This window comes from Ranitomeya variabilis, chromosome 2 (genome assembly GCF_051348905.1).
Source record: "Ranitomeya variabilis isolate aRanVar5 chromosome 2, aRanVar5.hap1, whole genome shotgun sequence".
Lineage (NCBI taxonomy): Eukaryota > Metazoa > Chordata > Amphibia > Anura > Dendrobatidae > Ranitomeya > Ranitomeya variabilis.
This window is the reverse complement of record NC_135233.1, coordinates 819,081,300-819,104,373: the sequence shown is the minus strand read 5'-3', so window position 1 is coordinate 819,104,373 and position 23,074 is coordinate 819,081,300. Positions and strand designations below refer to the sequence as shown.

At 39.8% G+C, this 23,074-nt stretch overlaps 1 protein-coding gene across 1 annotated transcript in view; it reads right to left on the bottom strand.

Moving 5' to 3' along the window:
* LOC143803962 (uncharacterized) overlaps positions 1-22,416 on the bottom strand; it is a 105,972-nt gene extending 83,556 nt beyond the window's left edge. Inside the window, exons 1-7 of the mRNA XM_077281712.1 lie at positions 22,178-22,416; positions 13,700-13,797; positions 8,953-9,076; positions 4,864-5,254; positions 1,805-1,882; positions 1,355-1,453; positions 341-394 (exon numbers count right to left, since the gene is read on the bottom strand). Coding sequence (XP_077137827.1) covers positions 341-394; positions 1,355-1,453; positions 1,805-1,882; positions 4,864-5,254; positions 8,953-9,076; positions 13,700-13,793 — 840 coding nt within the window. The 5' untranslated portion in view covers positions 13,794-13,797; positions 22,178-22,416. The remainder of the gene's footprint in view (positions 1-340; positions 395-1,354; positions 1,454-1,804; positions 1,883-4,863; positions 5,255-8,952; positions 9,077-13,699; positions 13,798-22,177) is intronic.
* Positions 22,417-23,074: the final 658 nt, after the last annotated feature.

The following is a 23,074-nucleotide window of genomic DNA, read 5'->3' as shown; positions in this document are numbered from 1 at the left end:
TACTGAACATGTGCACATGGCCTTAGGGTGGTGTGGGAAACTCTAAAAGGTTTAGTCCATATGCATGTTCCTCATAGACAAGAAAAAAGAGTGTCACTCCCAGTGAAACAGCCATTGCCTTTTTAATTTTGTCGGCATGCAAACCCCATCTACCATTGCACAAAAATAAAGTATACGTGCATTTTTTTACCAGGGTGAGTGCCACTCGTTTTTTTCTCTTCACTCTTAAAGTTAAATCAAATCCATGTTTACAATAGTAAATAAAATATAAGTTGATAATCATGCTCAAAATAATGTTTTAAAATAATATTATCATTATATAGTATTATCGATAAATTACCAGATTTCCTACATGTCCAGACACTCCTCGTTCTCCTTCATGCCCTTTCTTGCCCTAATTGAAAAGAAATATTTAAAAATTGTAACTTCTCCACGATATATAACGTATACTTACGTAAGTTGTAATGTGCCTGAATTTGATGTGATTTTTCTCAGCACAACAGCTGATTTACTGAAGCATCACTATGTATAGCACAGGCAATCATATGATCGCAGCTTCAAGTCTCCTAAAGGGACATTTTAAAAAATATGAAAAAATAAAAAAACACAGTAGTTCAAATCATCCCCTTTTGTCCCATTAAAAATAAAACAATTAAAAAAACACATATTTGGCAAAAATGTCCTATCTATCAAAATATTAAGTATATTCATCAGATCAGTAAATGGCGTAATGAGCAAAAAAAATGGAAACCCCAGAATTATGTTCTTTTGGCAGCCACAACATTGCAATAAAATGCAATGAGAGACGATCAAAACATTCCATCTGTCCCAAAATGGTATCAATAAAAACATCAGCTCAAAATGGAAAAAATAAGCCATCACCCAGTCCGAGAACCTGAAAAATGAAAATGCTTTTGGGTTTCGGAAAATGGCGGCAAAAACTTTTTTCATACAAATTTCGGAATTTTTTTTCACTACTTAAAAAAAAATAAAGTATACATGTTTGGAATCTGCATACTCGTAATGACCTGGGGAATCATATTGCCAGGTCAGTTTTAAATTATAGTGAACATGGTCAATAAAAAAAAAAAAAAACAATTGTGAAATTGCATTTGTTTTGCAATTTTGCCGCACTTGAAATTTTTGCCCTATATGTTAAAATCAATGATACGATTCAAAAGTAAAACTCGTGCCAGAAAAAACAAGCCCTCATATAGCTATATTGAAGTCAAAATAAAAAAGTTATGGCTCTTAGAAAAAAGGGAGGAAAAAACTAAAAGGAAAAAACGTAAAATGGCCAAGGGGTTAAATTTAGTTTTGGGTGTGCTTCATTTTTTTTTTTTTCTCCTTTTACCATATCTCCAGCAGAGCCCTGAAGACCTAGAACTCCATGTGTGCATTTGGAACACCGAGGAGAATTTGCTCCGAGGCTCAGCTCTGCAGCTCCAGCACACTAGAAAACAGGAAACACAGGAAATGTTATATTGCCTATGTAGTAAAGAGTTAAAATTTGTTGATTTTACAAAATTGTTAATGTTGCTTGCTCCTTCTAAGTATCACCTCTTAAGCTGCTACTGAAAGCCAAAATTAAATAATAGACTATAAATTATAAAATAGAAAGATCTGTAACCTTATTCTAGGATACAAGATCCAATTTTACCTTAGAAAAACCCAAATCAAATTATGCAATTCAATCAAAACCCAGTTGCAGTACACTGCTCACTTACGTGATGTTTCCATATACTGATCATGAGCTTGGAGAAGACCTGTAGGCACAGAAAATACAGCAAGGTGACCAGCTCACCTGATCGGACAGCTCACAGCATTGTTCTTGCAAAGCTTTTGTTGAATCACAGTGGATTTCAAGTTGCTGAATGTCAACCTATTAAACAAGAACATCATGTAATCAGTCAGCATAGATTAAGGCCTAAGGTTGTCCAGAAACACATAGTCCATAGAATCACGTTATGGGCAGAGACAGAGTTCTTTGTTTCTCGTGCGAGAATCACATTGTAAACCTCATACTGGCTGCCGCTCTCCTGACCTGAGCTTGATAGCTGTATAGTAATCCATCACGCCGTCTTTCTCCGGTCAGGAGAGGTGCCAGGCCAGTGCCTACAGTGCGATGCGATTCTCGCACAAGGAATACAGCAGTCTGTCTCTGCCCTACTCCTTCAACTAGTACAGTCTGGTGCCATACCATCCCCAGGATGGGGAAGTAAATGGACTTAGTCCACATAGTTTAAATTCTAGGGGGTCAGCTTAGTCACTCTGACCGGTTAACAGCCATACATCCTTTTTCGATGCATTTTCTGTTCAGCCCAGACAGGTTATTCTTCACTATTTTTGATATACTGGTGTAAAAAAAAGTTGCAAAAGTCCTCATCCTCAAATCTTATCAATATATGAAGGCCTGGCAGATTTTCATTTTTGGTGCTTTTTTTTACTTCCCTTCTTTCAAAAGCCATAACTTTTTTTTATTTTCCACTGACATAGAATGTTATTTGTGAGACAAGTTGTATTTTTGAATGACACCATTTATTTTACCAAATAATGTATTGAAAACAGAGAAAAAAATCCAAGTGGGACGAAATGTTGAAAAAAGGCAATTCCGCAGTTTTTTTGGTTTTGTTTGTACAGCATATAGAAGAAATGACCTAGCTATATATTTCTGCAGGTAAGTAGAATTACACCAATAGAAAATGTATGATTTTTATTTACATTTTAGTGCTTAAAAAAATTATTTTCGGTGTTTACCTTTCTATTTAAATAATTTTATATCTTAATAAAATTAACTTTTGTCAACACAGAGATACCAATTTTTTTTATATTTTTTAATTTCTTTATTTTTCAATGGGGAAAAGAGGGGTGATTTATAATTTTTTATATTTTTACTCCTTTTTTATGATGTGTACTTTATTTTTTACTCCCATTGGGGGATTAGGGAACTTCGACCTGTAATTGTTTGATCGCTTTTACTATATACTACAATACTAATATATTGCAGTTTATACTATAACTGACATTTTTCTATGAAGCCTAATTTGAAGCTGAGCTCCATATGAGGACTAGGACTAAGAGACCTCATCTCCTCAGTACTCTTTATAAGCCATGTTCACACGTTCAGTATTTGGTCAGTAATTTACATCAGTATTTGTAGGCCAAAACCAGGAGTGGGTGATAAATACAGAAGTGGTGACGTGTTTCTATTATACGTTTCCTCTGATTGCTCCACTCCTGGTTTTGATTTACAAATAGTGTTGAGCGATACCGTCCGATACTTGAAAGTATCGGTATCGGAAAGTATCGGCCGATACCGGCAAAATATCGGATCCAATCCGATACCGATACCCGATACCAATACAAGTCAATGGGACTCATGTATCGGACGGTATTCCTGATGGTTCCCAGGGTCTGAAGGAGAGGAAACTCTCCTTCAGGCCCTGGGAACCATATAAATGTGTAAAAGAAAGAATTAAAATAAAAAATATCGCTATACTCACCTCTCCGACGCAGCCGGGACTTCAGCGAGGGAACCGGCAGCGTTGTTTGTTTAAAATTCGCGCTATTACTTGGTTACGTGAATTCCCGGCTTGTGATTGGTCAGGTCGGCCATGTTGCCGGGACGCGGACCAATCACAGCAAGCCGTGACGAAATTACGTCACGGCTTGCTGTGATTGGTCCGCGTCCCGGCAATATGGCCGCCCTGACCAATCACAAGCCGTGACGTCACGGGAGGCTGGACACGCGCTCATTTTAAAATGGGCGCGTGTCCAGCCTCCCGTGACGTCACGGCTTGTGATTGGTTGCGCCGCGGTCAACCAATCACAAGCCGGGAGGCTGGACGCGCTCATTTTAAAATGGGCGCGTGTCCAGCCTCCCGTGACGTCACGGCTTGTGATTGGTTGCGCCGCGGTCAACCAATCACAAGCCGGGAGGCTGGACGCGCTCATTTTAAAATGGGCGCGTGTCCAGCCTCCCGTGACGTCACGGCTTGTGATTGGTTGCGCCGCGGTCAACCAATCACAAGCCGGGAGGCTGGACGCGCTCATTTTAAAATGGGCGCGTGTCCAGCCTCCCGTGACGTCACGGCTTGTGATTGGTTGCGCCACGGTCAACCAATCACAAGCCGGGAGGCTGGACGCGCTCATTTTAAAATGGGCGCGTGTCCAGCCTCCCGTGACGTCACGGCTTGTGATTGGTCAGGGCGGCCATATTGCCGGGACGCGGACCAATCACAGCAAGCCGTGACGTAATTTCGTCACGGCTTGCTGTGATTGGTCCGCGTCCCGGCAACGTGGCCGACCTGACCAATCACAAGCCGGGAATTCACGTAACCAAGTAATAGCGCGAATTTTAAACAAACAACGCTGCCGGTTCCCTCGCTGAAGTCCCGGCTGCGTCGGAGAGGTGAGTATAGCGATATTTTTTATTTTAATTCTCTCTTTTACACATTTTAACATTAATGTTGTTGCGATACCCGATACCCGATACCACAAGAGTATCGGAATCCCGGTATCGGAATTCCGATACAGCAAGTATCGGCCGATACCCGATACTTGCAGCATCGGAATGCTCAACACTATTTACAAATACTTATGTAAAATACTGACCAAATACTGAATGTGTAAATGTGGCCGTACATCTCACTTGGAACCTATGACGAAAATGTACGTCACAGATCATCAAGTGAGTAAACGGAACCTGACAGCAGAATTGTGGTGCATGAACCAAACTAATTGCATTATAATCTCCCAAAACTCATTTTTATACACAATTTTATACAGTTGAAAATATATAATAAATAATTTACTCCATATACACATTTAATCTACTTTACAAAACAACTCGGTATTACTTACCATCGGGATGGATTGTGATTTTCCTGGCTTACTTGATATAACCATTTTCTTCTCATGAGCTTTCTGTTCAGCTATTTTAACTGAACTCACTTCGATACAGTCCAAAATCATCTTGGCGTCTTTACTTGTTACACTAAAGGATAACTTATGCCATTTGCCATCAAAAAGTGTTGCAACCTTACTGGATGTATGGAAATTTAACATCTTGGATGGTGAGGAGTATAATAAGCTGAAAGTTTGAGTTTCTTTATTTAAAAATAGTCCAACCTTTTGCTTTTTATTAGCATCTATAATTTGCCATAAATTCAAGGCATCTTGTGGCTTATTTGATAATATTTTAAATGTGGCTAAAATGGAATATTCTGCTGGTAATCCATTCTCAGGGAAAGCACTAAAATATAGAAAGACATATGACCAAGTTAGTAAGTAGTTCATGCTTTTCAATCCTTTTTAATTAGTTTGTTCAAAAGTTATTTGCTTATTTGAATTGCCAGGAATACATACATACACTAATCCTTGAAAGTGCAGTTTACAGGACCCATCAAAATTTTGGATATTCTAACTCATAAGACAATTGTTGTTTATTTTTACTGTACTCACAGTTCACAAAAAGAGTTTTTGAAAACAATATTGTGGAAGAGTATTTTCACCCAATATCCAAAATTGTTCCTTATTATTACTGTAAATCAGAAGTTAAGTAGTATTGGAAGCTCTTGTTCGGCCAATAATAAAATGTGATAAGTTTCCATTTCTGGTTAATTTTCAAGTCACGAACAGTGTCACCCCCCAGATCTTCACTTCTTCTCACCGGTTTCTGTTTAGCAGTTCTCTTAGATGTTTTTAGGGCTGTTATTTTGAGCTCTATATTGAGGTAGATTAGCAAAGTTCTTTTCTATCCTGGTACAGTCAGTTAGACAATTGAGTGCTATGGGTTTTACCAAGACTTATAAAAAAAAGATTTTTATCTTCTTTCAGGCAGATCGAAATTTCTGAGTTTGGAGAAAATTTGGGTTTCTGTGTTGTGACTGGTTTTGCAGTTTTTTTTTATAACCCCTTGATTCGCACGGTCTGCTCTGCACAGTTCATCTTGAGATATATGTGCATCTTTTAGTTGGTCGATTTACTTGGCTTATGATGTAGGCTACTGTGATTTAGTGATTTCTGAGGCTAATAAACTCATTCTGTCCCTATTCTGTGACAATCTTCATTTCATAACACCAGAAAAAGCTGTCCAGGTTCAGCTTAGAGTTATCAATTTATACCAAATTGCCAAAGGTAAATCCTCATTTCATAGAGCGCTATAATTCCCTTCATTCTCCTTTCAGATTATCCAGATCTTTATTTATTTTTTCCAAATGGACAGGTATTTAGATGCATTAGTACTTATGGACAGTAATTTATTATTTAAAAAAAAACTATTTTAGTAATTTTAGAGAAAATGCCATAAGTAAAGATGTTTTTGCAAAAGAAGGTCTTAGGGAACCTGGCAGCAGGATCTCGCTAAGTATAGTTAGTACACACATAGCCATATTGATACTGTTTAAAACGATACCTGTGGTGAAGAAATCCATTTTGTGGACTTTATGCTCTCAGGGTTTAAAGTGTTCTTACAATCATAGCTTGATGTGTTGCGGCATGGACTGTGGGGTGGGACTGTGGGTAGGGTCTTCAATTCTGACACAGCCCCTCCACTGCTCTTGTTGTCTTTTTTGTCCTCCTTGTTTAAACCTTGCGCTGTCCTAGCAGTCTTCAGTAAAATGGCACCAGTGGCAGTGCATTCGCAGATTGAGATCTCAGCTCATCATTGAGCCAAGATCTAAATCTGTGCATGCACTGCCACAGGCACCTCATTATATCCAGTGGTGAAGAAAGACAGTTGGCAGTTGTAGGGTATTCTATATTTGGGAAGGTGGAAAGAATAATTGGTTGCCAAGACCGCTTCAACCAAATAGTTTTCTGTGATCTCAGGGTTTGGCATGGGGTAGAGCAGGTTGATAAACTACTGTGGGAGTGCTGGTAGTGATTCAGCTGTCGTGGCCCGTGTGGGAACTTATGGCAGATTAGGCGGTAGCTGAAGGATCCTTAAAAATAATTTTAAAGAACTAGGCTGCACACTGAAGGGAAGGACCTTCAAGGCAATACTCCCTGAAATGTTGATCAAAGAAGGAAAGGTATCTAGCAACAGATCCATTGTTGAAAAATTACTTAAAAACAAAAATCTTTAATGTATAACATGGTTAAAATTGTGACTTTTTCATTGGGGGGTGCAATTAGTATTCTGCAGATAAATTGCACCTGAATTGAATTTGGTCTGCTGTGCTCTTGGAGATAATTATAACAGGGGTGATGATGTTTCTAAAAGGCAAGGACAAGAAAGAAGATTAAAGGGTAGGTAAGTGGAAAGGGGTAATACTGTAAGGGTACCGTCTCACAGTGGCACTTTGGTCGCTACGACGGCACGATCCGTGACGTTCCAGCGATATACATACGATCTCGCTGTGTCTGACACGCTACTGCGATCAGGGACCCCGCTGAGAATCGTACGTCGTAGCAGATTGTTTGAAACTTTATTTCGTTGCTGGATCACCCGCTGTCATCCCTGGATCGGTGTGTGTGTGACACCGATCCAACGATGTGTTCGCTTGTAACCAGGGTAAACATTGGGTTACTAAGCGCAGGGCCGCGCTTAGTAACCCGATGTTTACACTGGTTACCATTGTAAATGTAAAAAAAAAAACAGTACATACTCACCTTCTGATGTCTGTCACGTCCCTCGCCGTCAGCTTCCCGCACTGACTGTGAGCGCCGGCCGTAAAGTAAAAGCTGTGCTGTGCTTTACGGCCGGCACTGACACAGTCAGTGCGGGAAGCTGACGGCGAGGGACGTGACAGTCACCGGAATTTGAGTATGTAGTGTTTTTGGGTTTTTTTACATTTACAATGGTAACCAGGGTAAACATCGGGTTACTAAGTGCGGCCCTGCGCTTAGTAACCCGATGTTTACCCTGGTTACCCGGGGACTTCGGCATCGTTGGTCGCTGGAGAGCTGTCTGTGTGACAGCTCCCCAGCGACCACACAACGACTTACCAACGATCACGGCCAGGTCGTATCGCTGGTCGTGATCATTGGTAAATCGTTTAGTGTAACGGTACCCTAAGTGAGAATGCAGTAGTAGATGTGGGAGTGTGATTAGGTTAGTGGATAAAGAGATCCATGTTTTACAAGCAAACAGTGAAAACAAGTGTGCCCATGAAATTTCAGTAAATAATTTCTGAAAGTGATAGAAGAAAACTAGATGGAAGTTTAAAGAGGTGGTCCAATACCTAAAATGCCCTTTAAAAATATCTATTATTCAACCCTAATCACTTTTGTAATTTGCTTCATTTTAAAATATCCTACTCTTACTCTTTTTCCTATACAGCTAATCCCAAAATTTTGAAAAATGGGGGTCATTTGAACTTTTATATTTTTGAAAAAATGTTTTTACTTTTAACTATATTTTGTAGTCCTTTTAGGGGACTTGGACCTGTGATTGTCTGATTGCTTGTGCTATGCACAACAATGCCATACAGACAATATGGCTTTCATAAGAATACCTTCGAGACAGTCTGGTAGAGTACAAGTATCTCCATTTTGTAGAAATTACATTAAAAAAATGTCCTGCATTCAGCAGCAATCTATCAATCTTTATAATTTTTCTAAATATATTCTATTTTAGGAATTTTAAGAAGTAGAAAATCCCAATAAAGAATGAAAAAATGCTGCAATGGAGAATTCAACACATGAAAATTATTTTCTGTAATAAACATATAACGAAAAGTGACAATTAAGTCTGGTCATAAAGGTGCAAAATACTCCATACCTTCGCTAGTTAAGGGTGAGTTTAGAAAACATTAAAAAACAATCAAAATGCAATCTATGATATCATTATGTGATATACTGTATTTAATTTCTCCATATCACTGTATGTATTGCCTTAAGAACAAACAAAAAAATGCTAAATTGTTTCACATTTCACCAATCAGATCGCAAACATATAGAAATAAATTGAATCAGAATGAAAAGTTTTATAGGAATTTTTGATAATACCTTTTTTTATTTTTCAGGTGAGTCACAGAGCCTAAGCGGATAGCCGATAAGTTTGGTGTGGAGCCATTGACTATTCTCAAACCTGAAGTTGTTGAATATCGCAGTTCACCAATGAGATCATACACTGTAAAATGGAAATTAGTCACAATTTTAATTTACATTGTAAATGTTATAATACAAAAGCTAGAATTATGCTTAAATGGTTTTGGTTATCTTGTTTTCATGAGGGCACCCTTCCGCAACCTTATGTATGGCTGTCAAATGGTGCTATTGGGCCGCCTAATGCAGCAGTCCGACGTGTCACCCCGGCGGCTGCATTTTGCCGCCACTGGAGTGGGAGTCAGCTGCTCTCTGTGCCGAATGTCAAACTGACTGCTGGCTCGTGAGGGGGGAGAGGGAAAAGTTGGAGCTTGACACGCTGAGACATATATCATAAACTGTTGCAATTGAATATAGCTGATGGGTGCCGTACCTGCTGGTGATTTCAGCTGAAGTGAGGAAGAAGGAGGGGAGTTTCCAGCATGTCCATCCACTTTAAATAAAATTTATTTTTATTTGAACATTTTAAAAATCAATTTTAAAATGAGAGAGAGACTCTCTATTTGACGTTTTTCTGGCGCACCACGGCGCCCTTAGTCATAGGATCCTATAACTAAGGGCGTGGTGGTGCGCCAGAAACGTGTCAGGCAGAGAGTCTCTCTCTCATTTTAAAATAGATTTTTTAAATGTTCAAATAAAAAAGAAATTTTATTTAAACTGGATGGACGTGCTGGAAACTCCCCTCCTTCTTCCTGACAGCTGGCGCAGACAAGGTGCAGAGAGCCAGCTTCCATCAAACAATTGTACTCGTGTCTTTCAGGCGTGAGTATAGTTGAAACCCTGACCACAGGCACTTCTGGGTCAGGGAGACATTAGCAGCGTGACCAGGTCATATCATCATGCTACTGACATCCCTCTCCAGCGCTGCAGAGATGCGGTGAACATTGGTCTGGTAAGTGCTCCCCTCGAGCTGAAGAGACCAAAGATTTATTGTAATTGGATGGGGGGTATTTAAGGAGACATGAGGAGCAAGATGGACACAGTATTGGTGCAGACACATTATATGGAATTGGGGTGTGGGGATTGGTGGGGGCACTGTATGTGGAGTGGGGATTAATGCGGACACAGTATATGGAGTGGGGATTGATGCAGACACAGTATATGGAGTGTGGGGTGTGGAAATTGGTGTGGACACAGTATGTAAAGTGGAGGTATGGGTATTGGTGAAGCCACAGTATACAGTATAAAGTGGGGGTATGGGAGTTGGTGCAGATACAGTATATAAAGTGGGGGTGTGGGGATTGGTGCAGACACAGTGTATAGACTGGTGATTGTCACGGGCACAGTATGTGGAGTGGGGCTGTGGGGATTGCTGTGGATACATGCAGGGAGAGGGAGAGAGATGAAGGAGCTTACCACACTGAGAATGTGGAATGTGTAGCTGGAAAATTTGGCCTGGAGTTCCTCCAGTGGGTGCCGTTTCCACTGGTGATCACAGGAAGGTAGACGAAAAATGGGGAAAGATTCCGGCTCAACCATCCAGGGATAAAATGGATTCTTTATTCAAACGTAGTTAAAACATTATAAGGCAAGGCCTCGTACTTGAGGCGTTCCACCCTTAGTCATACGCTAACTGACTAAGGGTGTGTATACACCTGAAACGCGTCAGATACGAGGCCTCGCCTTTTAATGTTTTAACTACGTTTGAATAAAGAAACCATTTTATCACTCGATGGTTGTGCTGGAATCTTTCCCCATTTTTTGTCTGCTGTGGATACACTATATGGAGTGGGGATTGGTGCTGGCAAAGTATATGGAGTGAGGGTTTATGGATTGGTGCAGACACAGTATATGGAGTGGGGATTGGTGCAGACACAGTATATGGAGTGGGGGTGTGTGGATTGGCAGAATATATGGAGTGGGGATTGGTGCGGACACAGTATATGGAGTGGGAATGTGGGAATTGGTGCAAAAAAGTATATGGAGTGGGGATTGGTGCAGATGCAATATATGGAAAGGGAGTGTGGAGATTAATGTGGACACAATATATGGAGTAGGGGTATGGGGGTTGGTTCAGACACAGAATGAAGAATAAGGGGGATTTTTTCAGAAACACTATAAGGAGCGGGGCATTGATGAGGACACAGTATTATGAGCATGTGAGAGATTGGTGTGGACACAGAATAAGGAGTTGGGAGGGCTTGCTGTGGACACAACTAGTAGCCAGCAGGGGATTGGTGTGGATACAATATGAGGAGGGAGGAAGTGGTGTGGACACAGTATGAGATGTGGGGGGGAATTGGGTGGTGTGGATACAGTATGATGAGTGGGGGGTTGCTATGGACACAGAATGAGTAGCCAGAGGGGGATTGCTATGGACACAGTATTAAGAGAGCGACTGTGAGTGATTGGTGTGGACAAAGAATGAGGAGCATGGAAGGGGAGTAGCGTAGACACAGTATGAGGTGTGAGGGGGGATTGGTGCAGACACAGTATGAGGGGGGAAATGGTGCAGACACAGTATGGGGAGTGAGGGGGACCTGTGAGAAGACAGAATGACAGTATGGGATCTGTGAGGATACAGTATGGGGAATGTGGAATATGTACGGAAGCAGTATAAGTAGCAGGGGGAATGGGTTTGCAAAATAGTATAGGGATGAGGATGTATAAGGAGACATTAGGGAGAGCGAGGGAAGAAATGCATGAGAAGACAGTATGAAGAAGGTGGGAAAATGTGTAAAGAGGCTATTGAGAGGAGTAGTGTGAGGGGACACAGAATAGAGACTGGCTATTGTGAGGGCAGTATAGAGAGGTGGAAACATGGGGGCAGTGTGAGGGCACAGCAAAGAGGGGACAGTATGTAAAGGAGGGAGGGTATGATGAGGGGGCACAATTTAGTGACAGTGCACTATAGGGGAGACACAGTTTGATAAGACAGGGTGACGAGGTGGCCTAGTATTGAAAGAAGGGGGCAGTGTGGATAGCATGAAACATAAGAGGGACAGTGTGGCGTCATGATTTGTGCTGGGAGCATATTCAGAGGCAATTATTTATTAAGGGGCATAGTGTAGGGCAGATATTTATATTCAGGAGCATGATAATCATGCTGCTATTTTTAAAGGCATTGGGTCAGTATGTGTTGCAGCGATGAGCTGTGGATGTGAAAAGTCATCATGGCATCTGGACAAGATGAAGGAGAAAAGAAAGTGACTGACTCCAATCGTTTGTAAGGTACCTGGATGTAAATGTTCATTTGAGATACTGCCTGCATCTCATCAGTACTGTGGTTCCTGTATGGTCTGCAGTCTAATTCCTGTTAACATCAACTCTCTGTACCACCTTACCATTATTATGGACATAGTGGGAGTTGAAGGTTCATGTGATACAATTGTATATGGAGCTGACCTGACATTGCAATTGATTGCTGTACTAAGCTTGCTGACGTATTCATGTACCGATGGTGTTTCTGTTGATATATTCATGTTTGGTATTGGTTCTAGTGATGTATTTCTCTACTGATGGTGGTATATTTTGGTACTAATGGTTGTTCTGGTGATGTGTTTCTCTCTGATGGTGCTTCTGGTGCTATATTTCTGTACTGTTGGTGGTTCTGGTGATGTATTTAAGTACTAATGGTGGTCCTGGTGATATATTCATGTACTGATAATAGTTTTGGTGATGTATTCCTGTACTGATTGTCTGGGCCGCCATCAGGGCATTAATGTCCTTACTGATATATAGGGCCTGATGAGCAGAAGGGGCCCGCAACGGGCCCCCTCTCCTCCGCTCAGGGGGCCCCAGTGGCTCAGTAACTGCCCATGCATCTTCAGACGCATGACCAGTTAAAATTTGTTGTTACGCGGGAGATTCTTTCCGCATGGCAACAGTTAACAGCTGCCAGCTGAGGTCAGCGGGCAAGTCGCCGGCTTATGACGTCACTGTCATACGCCGGAATGACTCTGTGCACCATAGATGTATCGAGCCGAGGACATCGCTGGATCTCGGCCAGGTAAGGAGAACCTTTTTTTATTTTTTATTTTAGCCGTGGTATGGGGGTGCATTATATCCCTATAGGGGAGCATTATATTATGGGGTGCATTATACCCCAATGGTGGTTCATCATACTATGGGGAGCATTGTACCCCTATGGGGGAGCATTATACCCCTATAGGGGTTCATTGTGCTTTGGGGGAGCATTATACCCCTATGGGGCTACATTATACTATGGGGCTGCATTATACCCTTATGGGGGAGCATTATATTATGGGGGAGCATTATACCCCTATGGAGCTGCATTATACCCCTATGGGGAGCATTATATTATAGATGAGCATTATACCCCTAAGGGGGAGCATTATACAGAGGACTGCTATTTCAGGGAGAACTGTCATAGGAAAACCAGAATTCTAGGAATTCTAGGCATAATTCTTACTGCATTCTAAGTGTAGCTAATAATTGAAACAAATGACCAACTAGCAGATAATGAGCTCGTCTTATGTATTTGTTTGATGCTTCTAGTCATTGGAAAAAATATTACAATTTGAGAGTCCTCAGTGCTTGATAACTATTAATGGCTATCTAAAAAGATGCTGGCTAACACAGTACAAAGATATATTTTTCCTGTATTTCATTTAACACATAGTTATCTTGTAAAACAAGCATTTATTGAGTAAGTATAATGATGTACTTGAGTAGATCCTTGACTTACCGGAACTGGCAGATTCCTGGCATTTTACAATGCTCATTAAAGTGAGAAAACAAAAGAATCTTGGAAGTGTCATCTTCTCGTTTTGCAATAACATATATCTGAAAACAAGAGCACCAGAGCAATCACACTGTTGTTACTAATTATAATTACATAGGTTTTTCAAATAATAAATTGTGAGGCTAATGTCATGAAACAAAATAGATAAAATATATTTACTTTATTTTTTTTCCAGAAAACTGATCCAGGAAAGTCAACATGTTCAGCCAAGGCGCTGATCAGACAAGTTATCTAAATGTAGCACATAGCGATAGTTGACCAATATTTTTTACAGGAAAACTCTACTTTTAAACAATAATTTACAACATTCCACAATAGAAATGTATATAAAATTTTTCAGATGTGTCTACATGTTTTTATTAGTCATTTATTGATTTTTTATTTTATAAGGGCAGCTTATCAAAAAACCACAGACAAGATTTTTTACGGACAAATTGTAAAATCATAATAAATCATTCTGATCATAAGTAATACTTGTCTACAGCCCATACATAATTCTGATAAGAAGACATTAGCTGCATTGAGTGTAACCTGCAAAATGATGCAGGTTACAGTGAAATTAATCTCTAGCAGTTCCTTCAGCCTCAAAAAAATTACAAACATCTCAATTTTTTTACGGACAGGGTAAAACAGCATCATATTTTTACGGACTGTCCAGGAATTTCTGGACCTTTGCAACACTGCTGGTTACCAGTCAGTCTCTGAGATTCCCATTCCAGTGGGGACAGGCATGTTACCACTGCAGCAATCGGTATCTGCAACAGTAGCCAAAATGTTATCAGTGATTGGCTGTATTGGTCACATGTCAGTACGACCCTAACAGGATGTGTAACAAGAGGCGCAGCTAAGACAAGGAAATGCCACGGAACATTTAAGGAAATTTAAGGGTCTTAGCTGCGCCTCTTGTTCCAACATTATCAAGTTGGATAGTGTCACAAACCCTAGAATGGGCAAATCATACCCCGTCCGTGGCTATTTCACATGTGACTCGAACTTCGTGATTTATATCATTAAATGTCCTTGCGGCCTCCTATATGTAGGGGAGACGACACAACATGTGAAGGACCGTATAGCGAGCCACAAATCTACTGCGGGAAAATATGGTTACCCATTCCCAAGCATTTAATTAAATTCACACATACAGTCGCACAATTGAAATACCAAGTAATCGAACAGGTACCCAGACCGAGGAGGGGCGGAAATCATATTAAACAGCTCAAATTGAGAGAAACATTTTGGATTCATAAATTAGAGAGCCTAACCCCCAAGGGGCTTAATAGAGAAATTGATTGGCTACTGTAATGTTCCACTAATCTTGTATTTTACCTTCCAGACACTTTGAGTCTACATTCTATTAGGTGAGTTCCCTACTATTTTCTCCTATTATTCCTATTTTACCAACTCTTAGTCCTTCGGCTCCTTCTTACCATTTATCCTGACTTCTGCATCACATACTTTAAGGTTTCAATGCCTACAATAGCATCGCAACATAGTTTTCATCCTCTAAAACTCCTCTGTTAGCAGTATCTCCGATAGTCTGTTGTAGTCCCTAGCTTCATAACCTCATACTATTGGTGCAGCCACACATGTGACCGCACTTGGCAACACCCACATTCTGGCATCCCTGTGCCCATACATGGACGCATCCACAAGCGCTCATCGCGCATGCGCAGCTATCCTTATGCATAGCACCACGTCACTTCTGGACCGGGGGCCGTACTTCCGGTGCGGCTATACCTACGGCGGCATTTATACCCATCGTCCCCACTCATCCTTGCACAGCATGCCAAGCAGGGCGCGGGAGTGCCTCTTATCCAGGAGACATATGATACCTCAGATACTTTATCCATCTCCTCCGATACATTACGCTGCGCCACCACTGAGTTCCAGACATCCTGACAATATATGGATATTTACAGGGACACCACTGACGTGACGGCCATTCTAACAGTTCCTTGCCATTTACCTAGGACACGGATGCCCCTTCCTCTCTCCATATTAAGGTAATTAACAGGGCCACGCACTTTGTGGCTCCACAACTGGAGTGTCATTGTGATATTTTTTTACAACTTCATACATTATGCCCTCCTAATATGATAATGTACGTCCAGGAAAGTTATTAGGCTCACTGATATGGATCACATCCAGTTGCCCCTTATATTATGCCTATCTATACCTCAAATAATACTACTATTTTTTACCACAGCAACAGAATATGCACTAAGGGATGGTCATCCTGTTCTCTACTTCTGCCACCTTTACTTATCAATTCAGCAACCAAGGTAATCAGCTTTAGTTACACTTATTAGATTCCCTATACTATCTTATAAACGATACACCTTAGTCCGAGCACTTGTTGCTGATCAATAGCCTGTGACCATCTCTGGCTGCATGTCTTAATTTTATTTTTATTTTTAATTTATTTTTATTTCGGTTGGCTGTATGTTTATTGTTTTGTTCTCATTGTACATTGTTTTCATTACCTAATGTCACTATGTGAAATCTGATATTGTTTCTTTATCTCCTTAGTAACCCCATGAGTATGACCCAGGAGGGTCGAAACGTTGGGTTTCTATCTACACTTTTTTTTCTGTGCCAACTTTTTTGTTATCTTGAATAAATTCGTTGAACACTTTTTGCATCATACCAATTCTGAGTGTGCGGTAATTTTTGATACATGATTACTGGAGCTGCAAGGTCTGTTTTACCAGTCCTTGACCTGAGTGTGCAACATTATTCTCTTTCATTCACCTAACATGATGTGTACAGACCAGCTTTATGCATCCTCTTCCCATCATAAGAACCTGTGACCATTACCACCAATCACTGGTCACAGCTCTGACACGTTGGCTTTTGATGCTCCAGTGATTAGCTGCTGCTGTCAAATGCCCTTCAGTGCCAGAAGTGAAAGCTCAGAGATTGGATAAGTGTCTAGCAGGGATGTGGTGGAGTGGCAAGTGATCAGTGGATTTTCATTTTCATACCATAACATACCCATTTTTTGTTCTTAATGAAGAGGCCTACAGGAGTAAGATGTGCCTAATTCATTAACCCCTTTCTGCTATCGGACAGAATAGTACATCCGATGGCAGAACCCCCGCTTTGATGCAGGCTCTGGCGGTGAGCCCGCATCAAAGCCAGGACATGTCAGCTGTTTTGAACAGCTGGAACGGCTGGAAATGCGCGCACCGGTGACACCCGTCACATGATCTGGGGTCATCGTTGCGTCAGCATAACAACCAGAGGTCTCCTGCAGACTTCTATGGTTTTTGAAGCCGGAATGCTGTGAGTGCAACCCTGTGTAATTCTCCTACATAGAGGCAATCTGAGCATCGCCTCTATGTAGCAGAGGCAATCAAGTTGTGCCAGCTTCTAGCCTCCCATGGAGGCTATTGAAGCATGGCAAAAGTACAAAAAATGTTTTTAAAAATCTGAAAAAAATATATCAAAGTTCAAATCACCCCCCTTTTACCCCATTCAAAATAAAACAATAAAAAAAATCAAACCTACACATATTTGGTATCGTCACGTTCTGAATCACCTGATCTATCAATAAAAGAAAGGATTAACCTTATCGCTACAAGGCGTAGTATTAAAAAATTCAAAACGCCAGAATTACGTTTTTTTGGTCGACGCAACATTGCATTAAAATGCAATAAAGGGCGATCAAATGATCGTATTTGCACCAAAATTATATAATTAAAAATGTCAGCTCGGCACGCTAAAAATAAGCCCTCACTCAACCCCAGATCATGAAAAATGGAGACGCTATGGGTATTGGAAAATTGTGCCATTTTTATTTTTTTTTAGCAAAGTTTGGAATTTTTTTTTCACCACTTAGATAAAAAAGAACCTAGACATGTTTGGTGTCTACGAACTCAAAATCACCTGGAGAATCATAATGGCAGGTTAGTTTTAGCATTTAGTGAACCTAGCAAAAAAGCCAGACAAAAAACAAGTGTGGGATTGCACTTTTTTTGCAATTTCACCTCACTTGGAATTTTTTCCCATTTTCTAGTACATGACATGGTAAAACCAATGGTGTCATTCAAAAGTACAACTCAACCCGCAAAAAATAAGCCCTCACATGGCCATATTAACAGAAAATGTAAAAAGTTATGGCTTTGGGAAGGAGGGGAGCAAAAAAGGAAAACGTAAAACCGAAAAAAGCTCCAGGGTTTAAGGGGTTAAGAGAATTGCACCAATTAATGAATTAAGCAAATCTTGCTAGTGAGGTGCGGCTCCAGCAGAGATGTATTGCAGTTGGGGACTAGAGTACATTTCTGATAAAAGTGCCTCCACTAAAGTAGCAAAACGTTTCATGAATTAGATGGGCGGGCATAGCCATGCCCTGTCTTGCATCATGCAGTGTCAATTTTTGCAAAGCTTAGCAGGAGTGGCATGAAAATTTTTGCACAACTTTCTAATAGAATAGAATCCTGGCATAAATACCTTAATAAATTGGCCCCAATGTATGTGACCAAAAAACACTCAAATATGTCTACAGTTCTGTCATTAGTTAGGGTTGAAATTACACCTGTTGCCTAATGAAGTCTATGATAGGTGGAGAGCCTATCAGCACAAAAAGAATCTGCTACTTGAGAAGCTTTAGAGCCCATGGAAGGGAAAAATATTGAAAGCAAGTCATATAGTGGTCAGAAATAGTGTTATTTGTCATGTACACCCACAACAGCTTTTTCTGAAATGTTATCAAGTAATGTACCAAAAGTTACATTTTAATTTTAGATTGACTAACTGCAAAATTTCCTTAAACAAAGACCATTGATTTCTTTCATACACATTTTTTTTAACTCAAAATTAGAAAATAACAAGAAATATCATTATCATTGCGAAGGATGTAAATAATAGATTTCTTGACTACCCAGCAGACTCACATTGAAGGCAAACAGCTGGAACAGATGAGACAGATACATATTAACGTATTTTGGTCATTAGTCTTTTATTGATTCTAAGTCATGTATGTTCTCACCATTAGAGGTTACTGTATGTGCACTTCTGCACCAAATTTTTCTGATAGTTTAAAAGAAAGGGTTAAGGAAGTTAAGGAAAGAAAGTAACACATTAATGGTGTTGTCTCACTCTGTATGTTCAGGACCGCATCGTTCCCCTGGCTTTCTGCTTTCCACGGTTAGCTCATAATGATTGACAGTCCGGACCAGCTGGCTCACACTGTATGCTTTCCCATGCTGCTGCCCAAGAGAGGAGCAGATTGATGGCTTGTTTTGTAGTTTCTTTGCTTGTCGGGCTGATGTTTTAATTTATAACATTTTGGGTGACGTACAATATTTTGAACGCTTTTTATTACATGTTTTGAGAGAGATGCAACTGCCAAATAACAGCAACTCTAGCGCTGACATTTTCCTTCTCTTTACAGTGTTTACCATAATTATTTTTAGATTTGATAGATCAGACTTTTATTGACACAGTGATATCAGATGTTTATATTTTTATTTCTTTTTGACAAGAGGGGGTGTTTCAAATATTGATCACTTCTTCTACATACTGCTGTATTGCAGGATATAGCAAAAATAATGATTTTCTATGAAGACCAGCCTTCAGGTATCAAAATGGCAGCCATGGGGTCCTTCAGCAGGCCCCGAGCTGCCATGGTAACTAGAGATGAACAATTTTATTTGAGCGGAATTGAATTTTCCTTGAATTTCCCAAAAAATAATAAAATCTAGAATAGGGACTTTTTGCAATTCACGCTACACAAATTGAGTAAAATAATAGCCTGCTAACTGCCAATTTGCTAAGCCATAGAAGACATCAAAAGGTCCCACTGCCCCTGCAGCTGGACCTTCTCACCCCTTCTTTTCACCTTCCCATGGTTGCACATAACTTCTTTGGCCTGCTTCACTCTGACTAGTCAAGAAGATCAGACAGCAGCTGTCGGGGTGGTGGAACAGTTGAGAGATGATGTGGTTATTTTTTTTTACATCCTTCTTTTAATAACCTGAAAGCATAATAAGGAACATTTATATATTTATCATTTCCATGATAAATGTATATAATTTGCCAAATTCTTTTCTCAGCATATCTGATCATCTCTGTGTAGCACAGCTTGCATAATTCAGTTGGGGGGTCCCTTGGCTGACAGCAGAGTGGGGCTAAATTGCTGTCTGTTTCCAATGCCAACCAGAAATTATTTGAAAGCCGCATGTGTATGAATGGAGACAAACTCCTTAAAGGAGCAGTCACACAACTAACATCAGTGCAAAGGATTCTATCCATCCCATTTGTCGAAACAAACATTTCATTAAAAAAAAATGCAAATATTCTGTCTCCTCATACTAAGTGCCTTTACATGTTTTCATAGTTTGGCCCTAGATACAAACACCAGCATACTTCCTTATGGTGGCCAGACATCCACATTACTGTATCCCTTATCAACTGGTTTCTCTTTTCCTAGTATACCTGTGCTATCTCCCTTTGCTATGCGTCGGGCTAATGAGAAAAATTGGCGAGCGATAGCATTTTACACCCCAGTTACACCAATGCACTGAAGTAAGAAACTAATAAATTTGACCCATCTTTGTTTGTGCACCTGAAAATTTGTATTCTAATTTACATCAATTACTTGCATAAATTATAGTATGTTTTCCTCCATTGTTTTTCTCAGGATAATAAGCTAGAGAAAAAACTACATGCCAATCTGAAGTAAAATGTGCCAAATTCATCAAGAGTTGCACGCTTCTTTAAGAAATAGATGCATCCTACAAGTGCTATGTGCTATTGCCAGAAATGTAGAAAAATCAGAGACTGACATAAATTTTGAAGACTTATCAGGGTGAGTTTTGCCACTCTCCCTCCCACCACAGCTTTGCTCAGTTATTGGAGATCAAGCAGGGACTGGAGTAAAAATGACAATAGTTGTAATATTTATCGAAACTTCATGTTGTGCAAAAATTTTGAAAGTATTTTATGCCAGCATTTTGATGAAAACACCATCATGAATCATGATCAAAGTATCTCATCTCAAGTTACCAAAATTAAATCCATTATTCTCTTCTATTCGTGTTCTGGACAGTTGACTTTAAGGAAAATAATTTGCCTAGTAACATTATATTATACTGTAGGTACATTCTATTTCCCAGTTTCTTCAGCTGTGTTCTCCTACCAAAAATGGAGGAAATAATAACATAATCCAACCAGCTTGATTTCCACATTATGAAAGACACCAATGTACTGTAATTAGCAAACTACAGAATCAACTCCATCTCTTGTCCAGCAATATACGAAGAGTCTGCTTCTCGAAGAAACAGATCCACTCCTTGTCCATGAACTCTATCCGGTACATCAATTAAATCCATATATATTCATACAGATACATACAGACCACCTTCAATCAGTAAAAAACATTAAGCAGACCTAAAAAAATATTACTGCAATAAAGGGTATCCTGGAAGGACTTTGAGGTCCTCAGAGTTACTTGCTGTTAGACAAAAGACCAAACTTGTATTTTAAAAATAATTGCATTGTGGCAGAAAATCCTCCAGATTAAAGACAAAGATTTAATGATAAGATAATAAAAATACATTAACAGCAATTAGCACTAAAGTCTTAGCATGATGTTTGTCCTTTGTGTACAGTCATTTACACTAGCAAATAAATCAAGTTATTGTGCTAAAACCTAATGTACCGGCCATCAAACCTTCTCTTAAAAGGGACATGAACTAAAAAAGCTAATTTGCTCAAATTAATTTGCTTTAGGGATATGAGACTGTTCAGAACACAGATACAGCCATTGTAAGGATCCACTGCCCTCATACTGCAGAACAAATATTAGGTTTCACACTAACAGTCTGCTGTGAAATTTAATGCTGCTATGTGAATGGGAATTGGGGAAGAACCACATTGTGATGGCCATGGCATTGAGTAATGCATTCCATAAGAATTCTATAGTATCCATTTCTCATTTATAAGGTATGTTATGATGTAAATAATCCCTCAATGAATGAAATGTAATATTTAATCATTGGAAGTCAATGTGAATACTATAGATATGGAATAAGTGGAACATGGGATGAAATTAATTAATGATTGTGATTAAATCAGGAAAAAATGCAATTTACAAAGCAGGTTCTATGAAAGTCAAGATTTTAAAGTGATAAATTATTAAACTGTGAAAGAGGCATTATATCACACAATTCCTTTAAATTCAACCTATAATCCCCATTAATTCAAACAAAGATAAAAAGTCATTCTGAAGTTGTTGCCTATTGCCTCATGTTGGAGGTAAAGTTTATTCCCAAGTGGAAATATGGTAATTCGAATAAGGATATAACGATCATGTCCATTAATCTAACCAAAGTAATAATATAAACACTTACAAAATAAAATAATTCAAGAAAAAGTTACAATGGCTCATCAAGACTAAAACAATTCAAGCAGACTTACATTTCATACTTTGTAGGAGAATACACAAGCCAGAAAGACTGTGATCCTTCACTTCAGAAACCTTCAGGAGAAGAGAAAGAGTGGCTGGGAAAGTATCATGCACTCAAAGTTTCTTTCATTCTTCAAAAGTCACACTACTACTTCAAGTTTTGTGCATCAAAAGCCTTCTCCTAACTGGTGGAATACGTGAGCTCTATAGCCTTGTCTATTCACTGCATATCCAGTGCCACCCTCAGAAAGTGCAGAATACAGTACAGTAATATGGTTGCATTTAGGGACTGTTGTTGTCCATGAAGAAGTTGCATGAATTGATATAAGTAAAGTTAGTGTGTCATTACTATTTTGTCTAAACAGTATAGGGTAAATAATCTCTATTTACAACATACATGTGAAACAAGTATGCGGGCCAAATCTGGACCGCAGTGTAATTATATTTGGTCCGAGATAAAATGGCAAATGTCTACTAGAGCTGGCCCAAATGTCTACTAGAGTCGGTAGACAGTGCATGCTAATACTAGAAATCCTGTGTTTCTGGTCTAGCATGATCCCTGGTTAGGCTGTTTATAACACATCCCGTAGAAACGCGCTCCACAGCTATGGCGCACTTCCTGACCGGCATTCGCCTGAGCAGGAATCTCCCTCCTCTTCTCTCTACATCAGGGAGCACTCTTGTGCTCTCCCAAACATCTTAGCATGCATAGTGCCTACTACGCTATATCTCCTCCACAAGCTGAGCACAGGTACACTATGCTATTGAGCTGGTGCGCTCATGGCATGCTATAATTTAATACAGTTTTTAAATAGCAAATGGAGATTAATGGCCTGAGAAGGGTATGTTGGCTAATACAAAAAGGCCTAAAGGGTTAATGAATTAAAATGGCAATCCTTATTTGCCAT